The sequence below is a fragment of the Enhydra lutris genome, unplaced genomic scaffold, assembly GCF_002288905.1.
Source record: "Enhydra lutris kenyoni isolate GAN:26980312 unplaced genomic scaffold, ASM228890v2 scaffoldscaffold3, whole genome shotgun sequence".
In the NCBI taxonomy this organism is placed as follows: Eukaryota; Metazoa; Chordata; class Mammalia; order Carnivora; family Mustelidae; genus Enhydra; species Enhydra lutris.
In genome coordinates this window covers 34,716,324-34,739,030 of record NW_019154087.1, presented here as the reverse complement: position 1 = coordinate 34,739,030, position 22,707 = coordinate 34,716,324, and the positions used below count along the sequence as shown (strand labels likewise).

At 38.6% G+C, this 22,707-nt stretch overlaps 1 protein-coding gene across 1 annotated transcript in view; it reads right to left on the bottom strand.

Moving 5' to 3' along the window:
* Nucleotides 1-1,097: 1,097 nt before the first annotated feature.
* Nucleotides 1,098-22,707, bottom strand: part of LOC111157708 (hematopoietic prostaglandin D synthase) — a 34,961-nt gene continuing 13,351 nt past the window's right edge. Inside the window, exons 3-6 of the mRNA XM_022519347.1 lie at nt 12,224-12,316; nt 11,579-11,688; nt 4,950-5,048; nt 1,098-1,402 (exon numbers count right to left, since the gene is read on the bottom strand). Of these exons, the coding sequence (XP_022375055.1) occupies nt 1,238-1,402; nt 4,950-5,048; nt 11,579-11,688; nt 12,224-12,316 (467 nt within the window). The 3' untranslated portion in view covers nt 1,098-1,237. The remainder of the gene's footprint in view (nt 1,403-4,949; nt 5,049-11,578; nt 11,689-12,223; nt 12,317-22,707) is intronic.

Sequence of the window (22,707 nt, the reverse complement as noted above, 5' to 3'; positions counted from 1 at the left end):
TAAGGGTGGGTTTAGTTTTATAAGAAACTACCAAACTCTCCCAAGGCATCTTTATCATCTCCCATTCCTGTCAGCAGTGAATAAAAGTTCATTTTGTTTCACATCCTTACCAGCATTTGGTGGTGTCAGTGTTTTGAAATTATGCTGTTCTTTATAGGTATGTAATGGTAACTCACTTTTATTTGCATTTCCCTGGTGACACGATGTTGAGCATCTTTTCACATGCTTATTTACCGTGTGTATATCTTCAATGAGGTGTCTGTTCAGATCCTTGGTCTGTTTTGTAACTGGGTTCATTTTGTTGGATTCTAAGAGTTCTTTGTCTATTTGGGGTATAGTCCTGTATCAGATACGTCTTTGCAAATATTTTCTGTGGCTTGGCTTCTCATTCTTTTGATCTCTGTTCTCTTAACGTGAAACTCTTTGGCAGTCTCACTTCCTCTGGAACATCACTTCTGTCACAGCCATTTTCCTCATTTCTGTCAATAAGCTTGCCAAGTTCTTCCAGCTACATCTCTGGAGCCCCTTGACCTGCAGCCGTCCGCTCTTGCCATTTTTGTGTGGTTTGAGTTTGGCTCCAGCATGGTCACTTTTCACTTCTTTATTGTACTTTCCTCTTTGTTGATGAGTTCCTTTTTTCAGTGATCCACTTTATAAAAAGTTCTGAGTGGGTTTATCACTGAGAAGCAAGTGGGAAAGGCAGCTACACACTGTGCTGCTGCTGAGTCACAGATGTGTGGTGAACAATCCCTAACAGACTTTCAAAGAGGTGATGTGATTGGTCACTGGTCATGATGGGCATCTATTATTTACACAGTGATTTGTGGACCACGAAGCTAGCAGCAAAGTTAACACTTCATGCAATTACAGCTTAAGTCCAAACCATTTTGGGGGAAAATGTGTATGTTCCTTAACAATTGTGACTGAAATCCATGCATGTCAAAGCCCATGAAATGTGAGCCCTGCCCGTACTGTAAACTTTTTCCTCAGTTGTAAATGATATGAAATTATTCTAAGGGAAAGGGGGAAAATAGGATGCTTGAAACTAAATGCCCTTCACCCCCCTCTTTTCCTTTTTTTTTTTTTTTTTTTTTTTTAAGCAGAATATGGCAAAATTGAGAGACTTGGTGGGGCTGGGGAGGGGAGAATGTAGATTACATGGCAGGCTGATGTAGCTTCTCATCTGATGGAAGCCACGCTGCGAAGAACAATAAAGCTTAGAGGTAGCTCGCATCACCTAGAGTTTGGTTTGCGGCCTTCGTTGTATCCAGTCAGAAATGGCAGGAATGGCTTGAACTTTCTTCCGTAATGTTACCAACCTGGGATGGATGTCCAGCAAGTCTGGTTTAAAGACCAAAAGTGTGGTACTGCAAATTTCCCAGTAGAAATCTGCCCAAGTTACCTAGTTTAAAGGAAACAAAAATTACCATTTGAACATAAAAGTCTAGCATAATTTTTAAATCAAGGTTACTTTCTTTTTAATTCAAAATTACCCGTTAACATGAAAGTGGAATGCATATATGATAGAAAGTGACAGATCACACCATGCTCCCAACACCCGGAGGTTGCTACATTAACACCTCTGTATAATGGTATTGTGTTTAGGTCTGTGCGTGTGTGCGTGCGTGTGTGTGTGCTAAGATGAAATCTGACACCCTCATGTAACTTGACTCAATCTCTGCCTCTCCGTGACAATACGTTGTTATCTAATATCTAGCCAATACTTTTTCATCTGTTCCAAAAATGTCCTTTAGAGGACAAAGCAGAATCCATTCCAGAACATGCATTTCATCTGGTTACACCCTTTAACTCCCTTTTACTAAAGACCTCACACTAGTCCTGAAGAACGTCCTGTCTTCAGGATTTGTGTATTTCATATTATTTACCTTGTTCCTTTCTTTTGCAGAGTATAAAGGGATAGAGTGCAAGTTATCCCGAAAGAGTTCATAGGTGTAAGTTAAATATTCTTGACTAACACATTACCTCGGAAGACATGGGGTCTGAGCATTAGTGGATCCCCAGTGTGATGACAGCCTGGTCCTACCCTTGTACGCTTTTCTTTGTACACTTGTTTCTTCCTTTGTGACTAGAAACTAATCTGGCTGACATTACTTTGACTCCAGATGATGAATACCCATCAAAGTGTGGAGTTTAAATGTGGGCTATCTGTAATTTTATTTTTGTATGGAACTTAATAATGCTAATTGCTAGTGATTTATGAACCTGCAAACTAAACACCTGTCAACCAGGAGAATTTATGGGTTCGAGGATTCAGAGTATAGTCAGCACAAATTTATGGTGTACCTGAGGTGTGCGATATGCAGGTCTATGTGCTGGGCTGGACTGGAGAGCAAGATGGGACATGGGCCCTTTGCTGGGTGCACCTTTGTTTTAGAAGCAGGAGACAAACATTTGTAAACTGGTAGGGATGATGAAGAAAAAGTGAAGTGATGGGAAGGACTCTCAGGTGGTCATAGAGGGAAGACCTCTAACATGTGACATTTAAACCAAGGCTTAAATGAGAACAGGATCCAGACAGGCAGTGGTCTGCAGATGAAGCCTTCTAGGCAGAGAGAACAGTGAGTATAAAGGTGCTTTAGTGGGAGCAAGACGTGTGTCGGAGGAACAAACAAAACACCAGTGTGTGTGGAACACTGAGGAAGGGAGAGAGGGCTAAGAGATGGGGTCAGGAGGTAGTTTACAAAAGAGTCTTTATGGAAAACAAGGGGGAAATTTTTAAGTCCTTAGAAATTGTCCACTCAATAGGGAAGGGAGAAGAACATTTTAGGAAAGTCTATTTTGGGGAATCAGTGGGAGGAAATGAAGAGGCATGTGATGAGATTGAAAGTTGAGAATAGAGATGTGATAGCTAAGCATCCGGGTCACCCAGAAGGACTCAACAGACCGTGAAGAGAATAAGTCACAAGAGTGCTGCCCAAAGCAGTCTGTGTCTTGTCTCCCAAGAATGCAGCTCCTTGAAGGCACAGATGCCAACCTACCACAGCATCTGAGTCATGTTTAGATGTGAGTATTTGTCAGGACTCCATGGGTGGAAGTGTGCTCCTCTCTCTTGGCACCAGGGCTGTAATAGCTGGTTGTCTTGTTTTTTGTGATATTAACAATAATTAATCAATACCTCAGTCTGTTCCAACCATCAGGGGCTGGAAAATGGTGATAGTTGATTTAAATGTCCCCTTTTTACTTTCTAACTGGAATACTTATATGAAGAGGAACTTTGCCCTTCAGTTTGTATCTTGAGATACAATGAGCATGAATCAGAAAGGCAACATAAATTCTTCTTTCCAACCTCGCAACTTTCAAAAAAACAGTTTTCAGAGTAATAAGTTGCTCCATGTCATCTTCCAAAAGTAAGCAATGAAGTTCTGTTTCATTTGGGGTTTTGCATGTATGTGTTTGTGTTTGGTTGTGGTGATAGGAGGGGACACCATAAACTCATGGATTCATTCATTTTGATTTGTTTCAACCCACTGCTGTTAATATTCTTAGCAAAGCTTGAATTGTCCCATATTTAACCAGTGGAAGCCTCTTCAAGTTGACTTCTGAGTCCCCAGTTCAGTTGTCTTTGATAATTTATTTGCTTTGATATAAGGTACTTCCAGCTCATCTCCTAGATTTCCTGTCCCAAATTGAGAACAAGACATTTCTCCAAGAAGCCCTGGTTCCTTTTCATATTTAGAGGCCAGATTCTGAGTCCTAGGGGTGCCCAGGACAACAGGGTTGGTCATTGTTTCAAGAAAAAGAGATACAAGGTGCCTTTTTCTTTATCTTAAGATACAGTCAGTACATCATGACCTTTATTTTATATATATATATATATATATATATATATATATATAGAGAGAGAGAGAGAGAGAGAGAGAGAGAGAGAGAAAGATAGTTCATGTTCAGGAATAGGATATTTACTTAACCTCACTGACCTTACATCTCTATCTTCTTTCTCTCATTCTGAAGATCCTGCTTCGCAGTGACATCTACATATTTTCTTACTGATTTACCCCATGATACTAATATCAGAAATACTAATAAAGCAATATGACTGTACCCAGAACCACCGAGAATAGAATTACCAGAATACTCGGTTTATTCCACTTTGCTTTATTGCACGTCGCAGATGCTGCATCTTTTACAAATGCTTGTGGCACCCTGTGTTGAGCAAATCTGTCGGCTCTATTTTTCCAACAGCATTTGCTCACTTTGCGTCTCTGTGTCACATTTTTGCAATTCTTGCAATATTTCAAACTTTCATTATGGTAATCTGTAATCAGTGATTACAACTCTGAAAGCTCAGATGATGGTTAACGTTTTTTAGCAATAAACTATTTTTAAATTAAGATATGTACATTGTTTTTTTAGACATAATGCCATTGCACACTTAACAGATCACAGTGTCATGTAAACAAAACTTTTATATATACTGAAAAACCAAAAAATCCATTTCATGTGATACTTTATTGCTGTGGTCTGAAACAGAACCCATAATCTCTCTCCGATGTATGCCTCTACTAAAAATGGTATAAGTTTTCTATTTTTTTGGTTCTGAGAGAATATTTATAAGATGTATAGTCAAATGACTGTTTTAAGATGATTTTCTTGAAACGGTTCCCCTCACTAATTGAGTAATAGGTACTTCTCTACACACTTCGTGCATCAATTTTAACATAGGTTCATTTGCTTCACTTTGCAGTGTTGGCTTTTCAAAATACTTTTGTTGTTGCTTTTATGTAATTATATAAACTATTTTAGTTCATAGTTCCAAAATTAAGTCCACCAAAATAGGTTTATTCAAAGAGGTTTAGGTTTTATCCCTGCTATCTAATCCTTCCTTATGGGTAACTTTTTTTTCCTCCATGAGTCTTTGTAAGTTTTTGGTTATATGTACGTGTATGTGTCTATACTTGTATTTTTTTAAGATTGTAAAACATACTCACAGAGTTACCAACAAGCCACTCCTTTTCCCCTAAGTATGCATCCAAGTCTTGCAGCAGATGAGGTCCATCATATGTAAGTAGCTCGTTAAACATCTGATTCTAGGAGAGGAAGAAGAAAGATCACTTTAAGGATACTAGGGGGAAAAAATAACACGATTTGAAAAGGTGACTCAGTCGGCTAAGCGTCTGCCTTCTGCTCAGTTCATGATCTCAAGGTCCTGGGATTGAGCCCCACGATCCGGCTCCCTGCTAAACCAGGAGCCTGCTTCTCCCTGTACCTGCTGTTGCCCCTGCTTGTGCTCTCTCTCTGTCTGACAAATAAATAAAATTTTTTTAAAAAATAGAATTCTCACTAAAAAAAAAGAAAAGGCAGATTTTTCCATCTTTATTCTCCTACATGAATTCAGAAAGAAAGAGAAGTAGCTATGTGTTCTTGGTTGTTGGTTGTTTTTTTTTTTTTTTCCAAATGTATGCTATTATGGAGAATGAGGTCTGATTCTTTATACTTAGTCAACTGTGTGTTGCTCATGGATTAAAAAATACTTTTGTGACCCCTGCTTACAGTTTCTTTGTATATAATGGCCAAATATTTCACCCACAAAGTCTTTTCATGATTTCCATCTTAATGTTTATTAAGAAAAAATGATTCCATTATGTTTTTACATTTCCAAAATTATCCTCACTCTCTTTGAATGGAAATAATATAACTGAGGGTAAAGAAATTAATTTTACTTTGTAAGGGTAGGCTTCTTCAGTTTGGCGGTCTTTTACCGCACCATCGCACTTAACAGAAATCATCTATGTAATGACTCCTTATGCTCTCAGGCTTTATGGATCTTTTCTTGTTGGCTTGACATTGTGCCTTAATATGAGGTTTGTCTGCCTTGAGTATCATCTACAAAAACCATCAACTAGGTGCCCTCTTTTGATATATTATGTAAGGTAACATAAACCAAATATCCTTAGAAGGGAAAAATTAACAGATATATCCATTTTTTTAAATTGTGTTTTTCCTCAAATCTCTGGAAGACAATTTATTCATGACCTCTTTCTTTGTAAGAACTGTTGTTTATATATGAAAATTCCGGCTGGTGTGTGTCTTGGATATGAAATGTAAGCCAAACTCAAAAATATCATAAAATATGTGTATATATATTATTTATTAATAATGAGAAATGACCTATAATAAAATCCAGCCTTTATTAAGGCAATTCGGGTAGCGGGTAGTTCCCTCACCAATGTGCTGATTATTTCTGTTATTTCTATATTTCTGTTATTACTATAACCTAGCTAGGTAATAGAGATTACTGCCACATAATGCCTGGTTTATAGAACAGAGTTTACAAAAAAACATCATTACATATTTACATACATTTGCCTGATTTTACACACTGAGACTTGGGAAGCTTGTCATTATTTTGATTTATATTCCTTCCACTGTTCTATACCACCTACATTCATAAGGTTCTTTTTCTATGTTTAATATGTTCATAGTTTAAAACAAAACAGTGTGAGTTCTTACACATAATTTGTGAGCAAAGAGGCAGTGGGCCCGGATCCATGTGGTACTTCCCATAGCCCAGCTCAGCTTGGCCTCAGGTGGGAAGGTGAAGGCCAGTTTGGCTCTCCTAGACAAGCTAGAAATGGAATGGAGTTGAATGGAACAGGCTGTAGCTGCTGGACAGATTCCCAAAACATTTGTGTGCTTACCTGTATATTTTATTACTTCTTCTAATGTACATTTCCACCACTTAAGGTACACGTACACAGATGCTTGTGCATACCCAATGCCAAATAAAAATCTTTTCTCTATATTGACTTCTGTAGCCCAGGTTCTCTATATGTTTGGTGAATCATCCCAGTGATTCATCTCATCTAATGATATATAAATTACTAACCAATGTAATTATTAGTATTTAAGAGTCATTGTAAAGAGTACTCACCAAAATAACATAAAGAAGATGAAATTTGGTTATACATCCTTTTATCCAGATATGTACTTTTAAAAACTGCATTTCTTGATAAATCTTAGCTAGCCACTCTTAAACTCGGTAGACTCAGAAATTTCCTCCCACTTCCTCCGGAGAGCTGTAAGTCAGGAGGTTTTTCAACCTGAGAAGTCATTGCTACTGTATCCTATCAAATGACTTTCAGAGAAATTATGTTTCTCCAAAGCACCATTTTAAAATTCATACTATCAAAATCGTTTAGTATTGAAAATGTGTCACTGGCGTTTCTTTGATCCTGCTCATCCATCATCCTCCCTGCCCCAGTCTTTAGATGGGGAAACTGAAACAGAGAGGATGAATAACCAGAGAAACACTAGTGATAAATTCAAGGATTATCAGGGTGACCAGTGTCCACAAACATATTTTGCCTTCTAAATTAATTTTAATTTTTTTAAATTGGAAATGGAATTTCTAGCAACCGATACTGAAATATTTATAATTATGTGTATTTGATAGATTTTTAGGGCATGTATAGTAAGAGGACTATGTTCACCATCCATCTTCACTGTTACCCATATCCTGCTGTTAAAAATTTGATCTGACCACAAGGTGGCAGCAACGCGACCCACTACAGGGAGGCTGGGTGAAGAAATGTACTAAAACTATGGAGGTTTTCTGTTGTATACTAGCCAGGTCCTCCTTATTAATCAGATAGTATATAGCCAACTGCACTATTTCTGCAACGTGTTCTCCCTTCATATGATTTATTTATAAGCTTGGATTATGTCCTGTGATGATTTTTTTTTTTTTTTTCCGAGATGGGCATGTAAGAGCAGTGTTACTCTAATACAAAAGTAGAGTGTTACTGGTATCATAAGCATTCAAAGAGTATTTTCCTCTGGGAGGTAGCCTCTGTTATAGGACGCTCACCCACAGAAGGGTACAAAATAGCAAAACGCAAACCCGTAAGTTGATAGACTGCCAATCAGTGGGGTCTTTAGCATGTGAAACAAAAAGCTTTAGATCCGTTTTTCTAAATTGGACATTATGTCTCTACTTGTTTCTGCATTTATAAGGATGTGTAAAATACAAATACCATGTCTGACAAAAGGAAAAACAATGAGCAGTGAACTATATAATAACACTATTAATTACATATATGAATAATTATTAACATATTAGATAACATAATTATAATATCTAATATTTGTTGAACACTTTCAACCTAGTCATAGGTACTCATGCCAACATTTAATCCTCCCAATTTACTTCCAAGTAGATTCTATGGTATCTCTACTTTACAGACAAAGAATCTGAACTATTGGTGGGTAGTTATGTGACAACTAGGAAGAAGGGAATCAGAATTCAAGCTTGGTAGTGTGACTCCAGAGCCCGAATATATTGCCATATCAAAGCTGAGCTTTTATCTTAGACTTCGCTCTGGTTAGTCATATATTTGTGGGTGTGTGGGGGTGTGTGTGTGCGCGCGCGCGACACACCTTACATTCAGTAAATGTGAATACTTTTCCAAGTATCTCTATTAAAATCAGAAGTTCCTAATGAAACGAGTAGTATTTAGCATAAATATATTTTAGCAAATTGATAAGACTGCCATTCGTTCTGTGCTGTAACTTTCCGACTGTTGGCCTTAAACTACACCACAGACATAGGTATTCACCAGCTATTGGCACTGTGACCTTACAACCGGTGGTTGAGAGCATGGAGACTGAGTCAGAGTGGCTGGGATTCAGATTCCTTGTGTACCACTTCCTAGCTGAATAACCTTCGACAGGTTTCTTCTACTATATGAACCTCAATTTCCCCACCTGGGAAAAAGAAGATAATAGTTTCTCCCTAAGGGATGCTCTGGTTATTAGTCACTAATTTAAAAGGAAGTATGCAGAGGTGATGAGGCCATGGGTCTGGGCAACTCCATAACCACTCTGAGTCTCAGTTTCTTCATCTGCAAAGTAAGCATGATGATAGAAAGCGCGTATCTAGTGAAGGGATTGGGAGGACTGGCTGAGGCCACGGGTGTAAAGGGGCCGGAGCAGCATCTGTACGTGCTGTTGGAGAAATCAGCTCTTGCTGCCTGTCGTTCAACAAGTATGTAGTGTCTGCGGTGTGAACGGCACAGGGGTGGGTGTGGGGACATGAGTGAGCAGTACAGACATAATTACTACCCTCACGACACGTTCTCCTGGAGGAGAAGTAAATGTATTTTAAAATACAGGTTGTGGGGCACCTGGGTGGCTCAGTGCTTAGGCCTCTGCCTTCGGCTCGGGTCGTGATCTCAGGGTCTTGGGATCGAGTCCCACATGGGGCTCTCTGCTCTGCAGGGAGCCTGCTTCCTCCTCTCTCTCTCTCTCTCTCTCTCTCTCTCTCTCTGCCTGCCTCTCTGCCCACTTGTGATCTCTCTCTGTCAAATAAATAAAATCTTTAAAAAAAATAAAAAAATAAAATAAATAAAAAATAAAAATAAAATAAAATACAGGTTGTGATGCATGCCCCCAGGACACCACTAGGGGGTGGTAATGGAGCATAACCTACAAGGTCTATTTAGAATTCTGGATAAAGATAATGGATTTGGCACACATATGTGATTTTTTCATCCCCAAACCACAGTAAATACATATTTTTGAAAAGACAGAACCCACAAAGAGGTGGAAAACAGGAGAGGAGAGAAGAGAAAACAAAATTCAAAGTTATAAAGCAAATGGATGACTGGTATCTGCAAAGGGAAAGCTGAAAACCAACACCGTCTTCCCCATAAAACCCTCAAATGTTTCAGGAAAAGGCAGGATGTATCTAGAATTGGGAGTAAGGAGGTAAGGGAGAGGATAACGTGAGGACTGGCGGAAGGCTGTGGAAGAGGTAGTTTTAGCATAAGAATTCTCTCTTCATTTTACACTGCTTGACACATGCCCCTTCCCCATCTGTAGCAGAAGGCTGGAGAGGGGGAAATTAGTGTCTGTGTGTTGGGAGCTGACATTCATAATGTTTTCAAAATAGGGGATTAAATGAATATATGCATACTGAGCACTAAGTTCTGAGACTTGTAGCCCTCTCTTTGCTGATCGTTTCCCAGAACACTGGCAGACACACCTTTCTTTCCAGGCAAAAGGTCAGAAGTCTTCTCTAGATACTCTTTCTAGTAAAGAGTTTAGTAAAGATAGTGATATGGGAAAACACTCCACAAATGGCCTAGCACTGCTCAAAATCAACATACCCTGTCCATCTGCGGAGAACTTTGGGTAAGCTTCTTAATTTTCCTATTCTTTATCATGGATTCTAAAGGATGGTTTTACTCTTGGGGAAAGACGGAGACCAAACCAAAGAGGAAAAATATGAGGGGCACCTGGGTGGCTCAGTCATTGGGTGGCTGCCTTCAACTCAGGTTGTGATCCCAGGGTCCTGGGATCAAGCTCCACATCAGGCTTCCTGCTGGGCGGCAGGCTGGCTTCTCCCTCTCCCACTCCCCCTGCTTGTGTTCCTTCTCTAACTATGTCCTTCTCTGTCAAATAAATAAAAAAAATCTTTTTTAAAAAAAGAAAAAGAAAAATATGGAAATAAAGACTACAGGATGACAACGGTGCACCAGGTTTTTAGGGTGACCAAACCAGACTGAAGCAGTGTACACTCAAGACAGACACATCAGTGCTGTCCGTCATCATTACACCTCTTGTCATCAAGCTTTCATTTTAACTGTGGGATTCCTGGAGGACAAAGAAGTAAGCAAGGACAGAGGATGGCTTCCAGGAAATAGGACTCCAACTCAAGAGAAGGACATCCCTGGGATGGCAGTGAAGGCAAGTCCAGTGGTGACAGATGGGCAGAAAACCCAGACAGCTCTGCAAAAAAGAGGAGATCTTGGCCAGATCTCTCCAAGAAAATGGTGGACGTAATGGGTAATCAGATACCATTGACCTTGTGGAAAGCTATATTGGCGGTCTACTGGATGGTGTGGGAGGGTTCAGCAATAAATGTAAAAACAAGCAAATGAAGGAAAGGCAATTACTAATTTTGAGGAGATAGAGTGAGAAAGGAAATGAAATCAAAGTATACTATAACTGACAGTTCTGTATGATATTTGCCTAGCATACTAATGTAACATTATATCAATTTGGCCAAAACATTTTAATATCATTATATTAAGAATTTGGGAGAAGGGGAGCAGAGACAATGACTACATAAAAGAAAAATTCTTATTACTATAATAATAAGTCCAGAGAAACTAAAATTAGTGAATCAAAGAAAACCAGATTTACATGTCCTAAAGAAATAGTTAAAAGTGTTAATAAAAAAGTATTAAAAAGTGTCTGAGGAGGGGTTAATGTGAAGAGGTAGAGCAGGGAATCACCTTATTTTGTTCTAAATTTTTAAATATAATTTGATATTTTAAAACTATAGGTATGTCTTACTTTGGTAAAAAGAAACCTTTTCTATAAAAGATTTTTTTTTTAATTGGAGAGAGCAAGCAAACACAAATGGGAGGAGGGACAGAGAAAGAGGGAGAAGCAGACTCCCCAGTGAACAGGGAGCCCAACACAGGGCTGGATCCCTGGGCTGAAGGCCGATGCTCAACTGACTGAGCCACCCAGACGCCCAATAAAAAGAAACTTTAAAGCACCCCACAAGTAGATATGATTAATAGTAGTAATAATATACTGATCACATTACTTTTATATCTTGTTTTTTCTCTGCCCAAGGAAAACGTGACATGAAATCATCCAATGTGTCCACAATTGCGTCAACTTGACATTGTTCCAATTCTGTTTTTCCAGCCAAATCTATAAAAGAGAGACCATTTTATGCCCAGACATACACTGGATTTAATTTACTATATTAAAATGTTTACTTCTTAAGACAATATATTCTTATGGTTCAAAAATTCAGAACAATATAAAACTGTATCCAGTGAAGACCAATTTCCACCCCTGCCCAACCAATCTCATTGGGCTCCTTAATCTACCTACCATGTTGGTAACCACTCTATTCGAGTTTTTTTGTAGTCTTCCATTATTTCTTTATGAAAATAAAGCTATATTTCCCAATCCATATACACATCCCCCATATATCCTACAGATCTTTCCCTACAAGTTTGTTAAGGGCATCTCTGCTCTTTTTTCAGCTACATGGGATTCCTGTAAGAAGAAGCGCCACTATCCATTTAGCTAGCCTCAGTTGATTAGGTTTGTTTCTTTCGTATCTTTTGTTTCATTCTTTATACTATATTGTTCAATAATAAAGTTTTTAATAAATAGTGAATATAAGTTACGTATTCTTCTCAGTTATCAAAACTCTTCAACACAATAAACATATTACCTGTGTTTTTGGCCAAGTATCGTGCTATGGCTAGACTCTGGTGAAGGTTAAATCCATCGACTTCCAAAATGGGGATTTTACCAAATGGAAGAGCTTAAAATAAAATAAGCAAAAAATCAACTTCCATAACAAAATCAAGTAATACTATTTCCCATTTTTACTGATAATTATGGAAACAAAACATGATTTTAAAGTTATGGTATTCCTGAATATTTGTTCTAAAAGGGACAATAGACACCCTCTAGTGGAATCTTTATAGGTCTTTTAGAAGAAGGGTTGTTAGAAAACCTTGTACAGAGTTCATGGCAGCACCAGGTCTAAAAGTGTTTGTTGGGGCACCTGGGTGGCTCAGTGGGTTAAGCCACTGCCTTCGGCTCAGGTCATGATCTCGGGGTCCTGGGATCAAGTCCCGCATCGGGCTCTCTGCTCAGCAGGGAGCCTGCTTCCCTCTCTCTCTCTGCCTGCCTCTCTGTCTACTTGTGATCTCTCTCTGTCAAATGAATAAATAAAATCTTTAAAAAAAAATAAAAATAAAAAATAAAAAATAAAAAAATAAAAGTGTTAATGATACTTCATATTGTACTGTGTATTACCTCATAGACTTACATATACTCACTACTTACTTTTTAAATAAAGCTTTTTTTAAAGCTTCATTAATTTTTGTGGTCTCAATCAACTATAACATTAATTGTTCTTTAAAACCATAGGCTGGGGTGCCTGAGTTGCTCAGTGGGCTAAGCGTCTGCCTTCAGCTCAGGTCATGATCCCAGGGTCCTGGGATTGAGCCCTGCTCAACAGGGAGCCTGCTTCTCCCTCACTCTCTGCTCCTCCCCTCTACTTGTGCTCTCTCTCTCTCTCTCTCAAATAAATAAATAATCTTAATAATAAAAAACTTAAAAAATAAATTAAAAGTTAAAAAATTTAAAAATAAATAAATAAATAAATTTTTTAAAGATGAAGAAATGGACACAATAGCCAAACTATGGAAAGAACCTAGATGTCCATCAACAGATGAATGGATAAAGAAGATGTGGTGCAAATATACAATAGAATACTATGCAGCCATCAAAACATGAAACCTTGCCATTTGCAATGACATGGATGGAAGTAGAGGGTATTACGCTGAGTGAAATAAGTCAATCAGAAAAAGACAATTATCATATGATCTCTCTGATATGAGGAATTTGAGAGGCAGGGCAAGGGGTCATGGGGGATTGGGAAGGAAAAAATGAAACAAGATGGGGTTGGGAGGGAGACAAACCATAAGAAACACTTAATCTCACAAAACAGGGTTTTGAGGGTTGCTGGGGGGTTGGGGGGATCAGGGAGGGGGTGGTTAGTTTATGGACATTGGGAACGTTTGTGCTATGATGAATGCTGTGAATTGTATAAGACTGATGATTCACAGACCTGTACCCTGGGGCAAATAATACATTATATGTCAATTTAAAAAAAAGATGAGAAAATGGAGAGTTTGATTTATATATTGAGCTACGGTAAGGAATTTAGCCAAATTGTTATTTTGATGAGGGACCATGTGAAGTATATAGTAAGACAGCAAGCAATTTGTACAATACAGGGCAGCCTCACTGCAGATGTAATAACATTTTGTCTATAGACCCTACTTTGTTTTCTTGTCTGAACTTACCACATTTTTGTCAGAGGGTAATATATGTTTTTATAGAAAAATTCTAACTTGAAGATAAATAAAAATAATTCTACCACATAATTACAACCATTTGAATATTTTAATTGATTTCTCATATATATTTAAAAACAGCATCCTGAAGTATTTGTAAACCATTTTTTTTCTGATAACATCTTTTTGAAATCTTTCCAAATCAGTGAAACATTACTTTTTAATGACTACATTATATTTCATTATATGTATTGATCACAATTTTCCAACCAGTGCTTTACTTTGGGAAATATAATTATTTTGGGAAGAGAGAAAAAAACAAAGTGCCACTACACAGTCCCATTACTCTAGAGCAACTACCAGAATCAACCTCTAAGTGTCTTTCGTATGTACTTTAAGTACAAGATGAACTACAGTTCACATCAGGAATAACACCATCTCTGAGTACTTACCCAATTAATATGCCAAGTACTAGTCTACATTGCAGTGATCAAACAGAACTCCAAAGACAGCTGACACAAATTGTGATGCCTCATGATTAGGAATTAACATTTAACATTTTGAGGGAGGCCTCCTTTATGCTAGGCAGTGTACTAAATATTTAAAGTACCCATTAGGTTTTCTAGTACTTACAACAACCCTATGATGTAGGCATCAACCCTTATCTTATTTTACAAATGAGAAAGTGAGGTGAAGAGAGGTTACATAACTAGTCCAGGTCACATCCCTGGTAAAGGTGAGACTCAGACTGAGTTCAGTTGGAAATTTTGCTTAGCTGTTTTGATAGTTCTAAGAGCCATGTTTTAAGAATACATTAAAAATCAGAGCAGGGTGCCTGGGTGGCTCAGTAGGGTAAGCCTCTGCCTTCGGCTCAGGCCATGATCTCAGGGTCCTGGGATCGAGCCCCGCATCGGGCTCTCTGCTCAGCAGGGAGTCTGCTTCCTCCTCTCTCTCTGCCTGCCTCTCTGCCTACTTGTGATCTCTCTCTGTCAAATGAATAAATAAAATCTTAAAAAAAAAATTAGAGCAAACCCAGAGGATAGTATCCAAGTTAGAGAAGGGTCTGAAAACCACATTTTATAAGCATCGGCTGAAGAACTTGGCATTCTTTCCTAGGGGAGGCAAAACAAACAAAGACAAAACAAATGTAATGCCCATCTCCAAATATGGTAGAGCTATCAAATGGATGAAAAATTTGACTTATTCTTACTATCTCTAAAGTGCAGAACAACAACTAAAAGATACTTTAAAGGGGGCAGATATTAACTCAAGATGAAGAATAATTTTTTAATGTTGGAACCACTGACGACAAGAATGTGTTTTCCTGTGAGACTGTAAGCTTTCAGCTACTAGCATTTGAAATCAAATGCTACTAGCATTTGAAACCAAGCTTGGGATAATTGCCGACAGCTGGAATATTGCGCATCTAAGAAGAAGAAATTGAACAAGAAGAAAATGCCAATCCTTCATTTTGTTCCAGAAAACATAACTTTGGGGTTGTTGGAGATGTAACCAAACAGGAGCCCCTGTCAAACAGCTTTAAGGAATTTAGTGACGCCGAATGTAAGGCTGTGCGATGCAGCTGCCAAAAGAACCACAGTGACCTTGGTGAAACGGCTTTGGATGGTATCCGGACCTGTGCTAGGAGTGGTATTCCCACCATGCGCTGCGTCGCTCCCATGCCTGGATCCTTGCGATTCCCCAGACACCACACATTACGTGGCAGACATAAGTGGAACAGGAGCTTGTCCTTCTTGGGTGATGAGGAAACCCAAACCAAGGGATAATAATGGATCACTAGAGGAAGAGAAGTGTGTCGTCCCTTGGACCTAGCTTGCAGATCGGATATAGTCCATGAGAAACAGTATCTAAATCAAGAAGTAGAGCCAGGACTGGGAAGTTTGGGCTGATAATCACAATGATCATCAGAGAAACAAGCAAGTTCTAAAACTTGATAGCCAGAGGGATGGATGCGTGAGTTAACAGGGACTCGGTTCTGTATTTAGCCCATGACCCTTATCTTCCCTCAGGGTATTATCATTGAACTGTCTACACAGCAGTGGCTTTTTCTCTATGTCTTAAAGATACTAAATTGCTTCAAAGAATTGGATGGAAAGAAGGAATAATCTGTTTCCTATGGATTAAAATGATATGTCCAAATGAAAGTCACTGAAGAGATAAATTTCAATTTTATGTAAGGAAGAGTCTTTTGAAAGTTTTCCTCCTTTCTTCCCAGAATTTTGCTGAGACATTGGACATCCTAAGCTTACTGAGTCTCAATTTTTCTAATCCCTTTTCTCTTATTTTTTATTTCTTTTTCTTATTGTACTTTATGGAGGAGTTCCTTACTTTTTATCATTTTTTAAATTTCATTTGTTTTGTCTGTATCAAATTGTTAATTTTCAAAACCTTTTTGTCTCTAAACATTCTTTTTTACAGCATACTAGTTCAGAATGTATAGAATTTTTCTCTCTGAGGGTCTTATATTTTTGAAGTTTTTTTCTTCCTACATCACCCTGTTGCCCTCAGATGATTTTTTTTTCTCCCTCCGCTTCTTTGTTTATGTCTGTTTCACATTAGAGGCCTTCTCACAAATATCTATTAATTTTTGGTTTGCCCTTCCTGTTTTAAATAAGCAAAAGGAATAGAAGCTAATTGGAATCTCGGTGTACTGGGCCATGTCATTGAGACTCCCTCCGGGTTAGTATCTGTGAGACATTCCTCTGGGACTGATCAGCTTCCCCTGAGAGAACCCTTCCTGCCCAGGGGATACTTGTCTGGTTGTAGCATTCTGATTGTGGAGCAGCGGATAAGGGATCTGGGTCTCACGCTTTAGTTTGTAGCCTTCCACTGAGTCCCACCTATAGGACCGTGTGCTCAGAAATGCCTGCTGTCCTACAGTCCTCTGGTCCATCCTTTGTTGAGAGTAATCTCCATACTTCTCCCAGGGCAGTCATGCTGCTGCTTCACATGGTAACAGTCAGCCCTCTGTGGATTTGGCTTTTAGAGTTCAATGTCACTACCAATTCCTGAGCCTTGGTCGGTACTCCCTGGAGTGATTCAGCATGACTTCTACTCTACCAGGCTTATATTTGGGCATCATTGGCCTACTTCATCACCTTACCATTCTTGGACCTGTTTTCCAGCTTTGAGAATTTGAGGCTTATTCAAGCTTGAGGTCTTTATCCTTGTAGAGCTTTGCCATATTTTTTTAAGAAGTACTTTAATGTTATTTGAAAAGAGAAAAAAAATGTTAATACCTGTGCACATTCCACCAGGTTTGACCTGGAAGAACTTTTTAAAAAAAGATTTTATTTATTTATTTGAGAGAGAGAGACAGAGAGAGAGAAAGCATGTGCATGCTCAAGCAGGGGGAGGGGCAGAGGGAGAGGGAGAAGCAGGCTCCCTGATGAGCAGGGAGCCTGACGAGGGCATGAGGGGCTCAATCCCAGAACCCTGGGATCATAACCTGAGCCATAGGCAGATACTTAACAGACTGAGCCACCCAGGTGCCCCAACCTAGAAGAATTTTTTTTTTAAGTAAGTATTATTTATTGACATGGGAAAACTTTTTTGCCTTGATTAAAAATATATGTATTTTTTAATTTTATTTTTTATAAACATATAATAAATTTTTATCCCCAGGGGTACAGGTCTGTGAATCGCCAGGTTTACCCACTTCACAGCACTCACCATAGCACATACCCTCCCCAATGTCCATAATCCCAACCCCCTCTCCCAAACCCCCTCCCCCCATCAACCCTCAGTTTGTTTTGTGAAAAAAAAACAGTCACATATGGTTTGTCTCCCTCCCAATCCCATCTTAACTTACTCTTCTCCTACCCCCTTAACCCCCCATGTTGCATCTCCTCTCCCTCATATCAGGGAGATCATATGATAGTTGTCTTTCTCTGATTGACTTATTTCGCTAAGCATGATACCCTCTAGTTCCATCCACGTCGTCGCAAATGGCAAGATTTCATTTCTTTTGATGGCTGCATAGTATTCCATTGTGTATATATACCACTTCTTCTTTATCCATTCGTCTGTTGATGGATCTAGGTTCTTTCCATAGTTTGGCTATTGTAGACATTGCTGCTATAAACATTCGGGTGCACGTGCCCCTTCGGATCACTACGTTTGTATCTTTAGGGTAAATACCCAGCAGTGCAATTGCTGGGTCATAGGGTAGTTCTATTTTCAACATTTTGAGGAACCTCCATGCTGTTTTCCAGAGTGGTTGCACCAGCTTGCATTCCCACCAACAGTGTAGGAGGGTTCCCCTTTCTCCGCATCCTCGCCAGCATCTGTCATTTCCTGACTTGTTAATTTTAGCCATTCTGACTTGTGTGAGGTGATATCTCATTGTGGTTTTGATTTGTATTTCCCTGATGCCGAGTGATATGGAGCACTTTTTCATGTGCCTGTTGGCCATCTGGATGTCTTCTTTGCAGAAATGTCTGTTCATGTCCTCTGCCCATTTCTTGATTGGATTATTTGTTCTTTGGGTGTTGAGTTTGCTAAGTTCTTTATAGATTTTGGACACTAGCCCTTTATCTGATATGTCATTTGCAAATATCTTCTCCCATTCTGTCAGTTGTCTTTTGGTTTTGTTAACTGTTTCCTTTGCTGTGCAAAAGCTTTTGATCTTGATGAAATCCCAATAGTTCATTTTTGCCCTTGCTTCCCTTGCCTTTGGCGATGTTCCTAGGAAGATGTTGCTGCGGCTGAGGTCGAAGAGGTTGCTGCCTGTGTTCTCCTCAAGGATTTTAATGGATTCCTTTCTCACATTGAGATCCTTCATCCATTTTGAGTCTATTTTCGTGTGTGGTGTAAGGAAATGATCCAATTTCATTTTTCTGCATGTGGCTGTCCAATTTTCCCAACACCATTTATTGAAGAGGCTGTCTTTTTTCCATTGGACATTCTTTCCTGCTTTGTCGAAGATTAGTTGACCATAGAGTTGAGGGTCTATTTCTGGGCTCTCTATTCTGTTCCATTGATCTATGTGTCTGTTTTTGTGCCAGTACCATGCTGTCTTGATGATGACAGCTTTGTAATAGAGCTTGAAGTCTGGAATTGTGATGCCACCAACTTTGGCTTTCTTTTTCAATATTGCTTTGGCTATTCGAGGTCTTTTCTGGTTCCATATAAATTTTAGGATTATTTGTTCCATTTCTTTGAAAAAAATGGATGGTACTTTGATAGGAATTGCATTAAATGTGTAGATTGCTTTAGGTAGCATAGACATTTTCACAATATTTATTCTTCCAATCCAGGAGCATGGAACATTTTTCCATTTCTTTGTGTCTTCCTCAATTTCTTTCATGAGTACTTTATAGTTTTCTGGGTATAGATTCTTCTCTTTGGTTAGGTTTATTCCTAGGTATCTTATAGTTTTGGGTGCAGTTGTAAATGGGATTGACTCCTTAATTTCTCTTTCTTCTGTCTTGTTGTCGGTGTAGAGAAATGCAACTGATTTCTGTGCATTGATTTTATATCCTGACACTTTACTGAATTCCTATACAAGTTCTAGCAGTTTTGGAGTGGAGTCTTTTGGGTTTTCCACATATAGTATCATGTCATCTGCAAAGAGTGATAGTTTGACTTCTTCTTTGCCGATTTGGATGCCTTTAATTTCCTTTTGTTGTCTGATTGCTGAGGCTAGGACTTCTAGTACTATGTTGAAAAGCAGTGGTGATAACGGACATCCCTGCCGTGTTCCTGACCTTAGCGGAAAAGCTTTCAATTTTTCTCCATTGAGAATGATATTTGCGGTGGGTTTTTCATAGATGGCTTTGATAATATTGAGGTATGTGCCCTCTATCCCTACACTTTGAAGAGTTTTGATCAGGAAGGGATGCTGTACTTTGTCAGATGCTTTTTCAGCATCTATGGAGAGTATCATATGGTTCTTGTTCTTTCTTTTATTAATGTGTTGTATCACATTGATTGATTTGCGGATGTTGAACCAACCTTGCAGCCCTGGAATAAATCCCACTTGGTCGTGGTGAATAATCCTTTTAATGTACCGTTGAATCCTATTGGCTAGTATTTTGGTGAGAATTTTTACATCTGTGTTCATCAAGGATATTTGTCTGTAGTTCTCTTTTTTGATGGGATCCTTGTCTGGTTTTGGGATCAAGGTGATGCTGGCCTCATAAAATGAGTTTGGAAGTTTTCCTTCCATTTCTATTTTTTGGAACAGTTTCAGGAGGATAGGAATTAGTTCTTCTTTAAATGTTTGGTAGAATTCCCCCGGGAAGCCATCTGGCCCTGGGCTTTTGTTTGTTTGGAGATTTTTGATGACTGTTTCAATCTCCTTACTGGTTATGGGTCTGTTCAGGCTTTCTATTTCTTCCTGGTTCAGTTGTGGTAGTTTATATGTCTCTAGGAATGCATCCATTTCTTCCAGATTGTCAAATTTGTTGGTGTAGAGCTGCTCATAGTATGTTCTTATAATTGTCTGTATTTCTTTGGTGTTCGTTGTGATCTCTCCTCTTTCATTCATGATTTTATTTATTTGGGTCCTTTCTCTTTTCTTTTTGATAAGTCTGGCCAGGGGTTTATCGATCTTATTAATTCTTTCAAAGAACCAGCTCCTCGTTTCGTTGATTTGTTCTATTGTTTTTTTGGTTTCTATTTCATTGATTTCTGCTCTGGTCTTTATGATTTCTCTTCTCCTGCTGGGTTTAGGGTTTCTTTCTTGTTCTTTCTCCAGCTCCTTTAGGTGTAGGGTTAGGTTGTGTACCTGAGACCTTTCTTGTTTCTTGAGAAAGGCTTGTACCGCTATATATTTTCCTCTCAGGACTGCCTTTGTTGTGTCCCACAGATTTTGAACCATTGTATTTTCATTATCATTTGTTTCCATGAATTTTTTCAATTCTTCTTTAATTTCCTGGTTGACCCATTCATTCTTTAGAAGGATGCTGTTTAGTTTCCATGTATTTGGGTTCTTTCCAAATTTCCTCTTGTGACTGAGTTCTAGCTTCAGAGCAGTGTGGTCTGAAAATATGCAGGGAATGATTCCAATCTTTTGATAACGGTTGAGAGCTGATTTAGGACCGAGAATGTGGTCTATTCTGGAGAATGTTCCATGTGCACTAGAGAAGAATGTGTATTCTGTTGCTTTAGGATGAAATGTTCTGAATATATCTGTGATGTCTATCTGGTCCAGTGTGTCATTTAAGGCCTTGATTTCCTTGTTGATCTTTTGCTTGGATGATCTGTCCATTTCAGTGAGGGGAGTGTTAAAGTCCCCTACTATTATTGTATTATTGTCGATGTGTTTCTTTGATTTTGTTATTAATTGGTTTATATAGTTGGCTGCTCCCAAGTTAGGGGCATAGATATTTAAAATTGTTAGATCTTCTTGTTGGACAGTTCCTTTTAGTATGATATAGTGTCCTTCCTCATCTCTTATTATAGTCTTTGGCTTAAAATCTAATTGACCTGATATAAGGATTGCCACTCCTGCTTTCTTCTGATGTCCATTAGCATGGTAAATTCTTTTCCACCCCCTCACTTTAAATCTGGAGGTGTCTTCGGGTATAAGATGAGTTTCTTGTAGGCAACATATAGAGGGGTTTTGTTTTTTTATCCATTCTGATACCCTGTGTCTTTTGATTGGGGCATTTAGCCCATTAACATTCAGGGTAAGTATTGACAGATATGAATTTAGTGCCATTGTATTACCTGTAAGGTGACTGTTATTGTATATTGTCTCTGTTCCTTTCTGATTTACTACTTTTAGGGTCTCTCTTTGCTTAGAGGACCCCTTTCAATATTTCCTGTAGAGCTGGTTTCATATTTGCAAATTCTTTCAGTTTTTGTTTGTCCTGGAAGCTTTTAATCTCTCCTTCTATTTTCAATGATAGCCTAGCTGGATATAGTATTCTTGGCTGCATGTTTTTCTTGTTTAGTACTCTGAATATATCATGCCAGCTCTTTCTGGCCTGCCAGGTCTCTGTGGATAAGTCTGCTGCCAATCTAATATTTTTACCATTGTACATTACAGACTTTTTTTCCCGGGCTGCTTTCAGGATCTTCTCTTTGTCACTAAGACTTGTAAATTTTACTATTAGTTGACGGGGTGTGGACCTATTCTTATTGATTTTGAGGGGGGTTCTCTGAATCTCCTGGATTTTGATGCTTGTTCCCTTTGCCATATTGGGGAAATTCTTTCCAATAATTCTCTCCAATATACCTTCTGCTCCCCTCTCTGTTTCCTCTTCTTCTGGAATCCCAATTATTCTAATGTTGTTTCATCTTATGGTGTCACTTATCTCTCGAATTCTGCCCTCGTGGTCCAGTAGCTGTTTGTCCCTCTTTTGCTCAGCTTCTTTATTCTCTGTCATTTGGTCTTCTATATCGCTAATTCTTTCTTCTGCCTCATTTATCCTAGCAGTGAGAGCCTCCATTTTTGATTGCACCTCATTAATAGCTTTTTTGATTTCAACTTGGTTAGATTTTAGTTCTTTTATTTCTCCAGAAAGGGCTTTTATATCTCCCGAGAGGGTTTCCCTAATATCTTCCATGCCTTTTTCGAGCCCGGCTAGAACCTTGAGAATCATCATTCTGAACTCTAGATCTGACATATTACCTATGTCTGTATTGATTAGGTCCCTAGCGTTTGGTACTGCCTCTTGTTCTTTTTTTTTTTGTGGTGAATTTTTCCGCCTTGTCATTTTGTCCAGATAAGAGTATATGAAGGAGCAAGTAAAATACTAAAAGGGTTGCAACAACCCCAGGAAAATATGCTTTAGCCAAGTCAGAAGAAATCCCAAATCGTGAGGGGGGAGAAAGGGGATAAAAAGAGGTTCAGAAAGAAAAAAAAAAAAAAAAA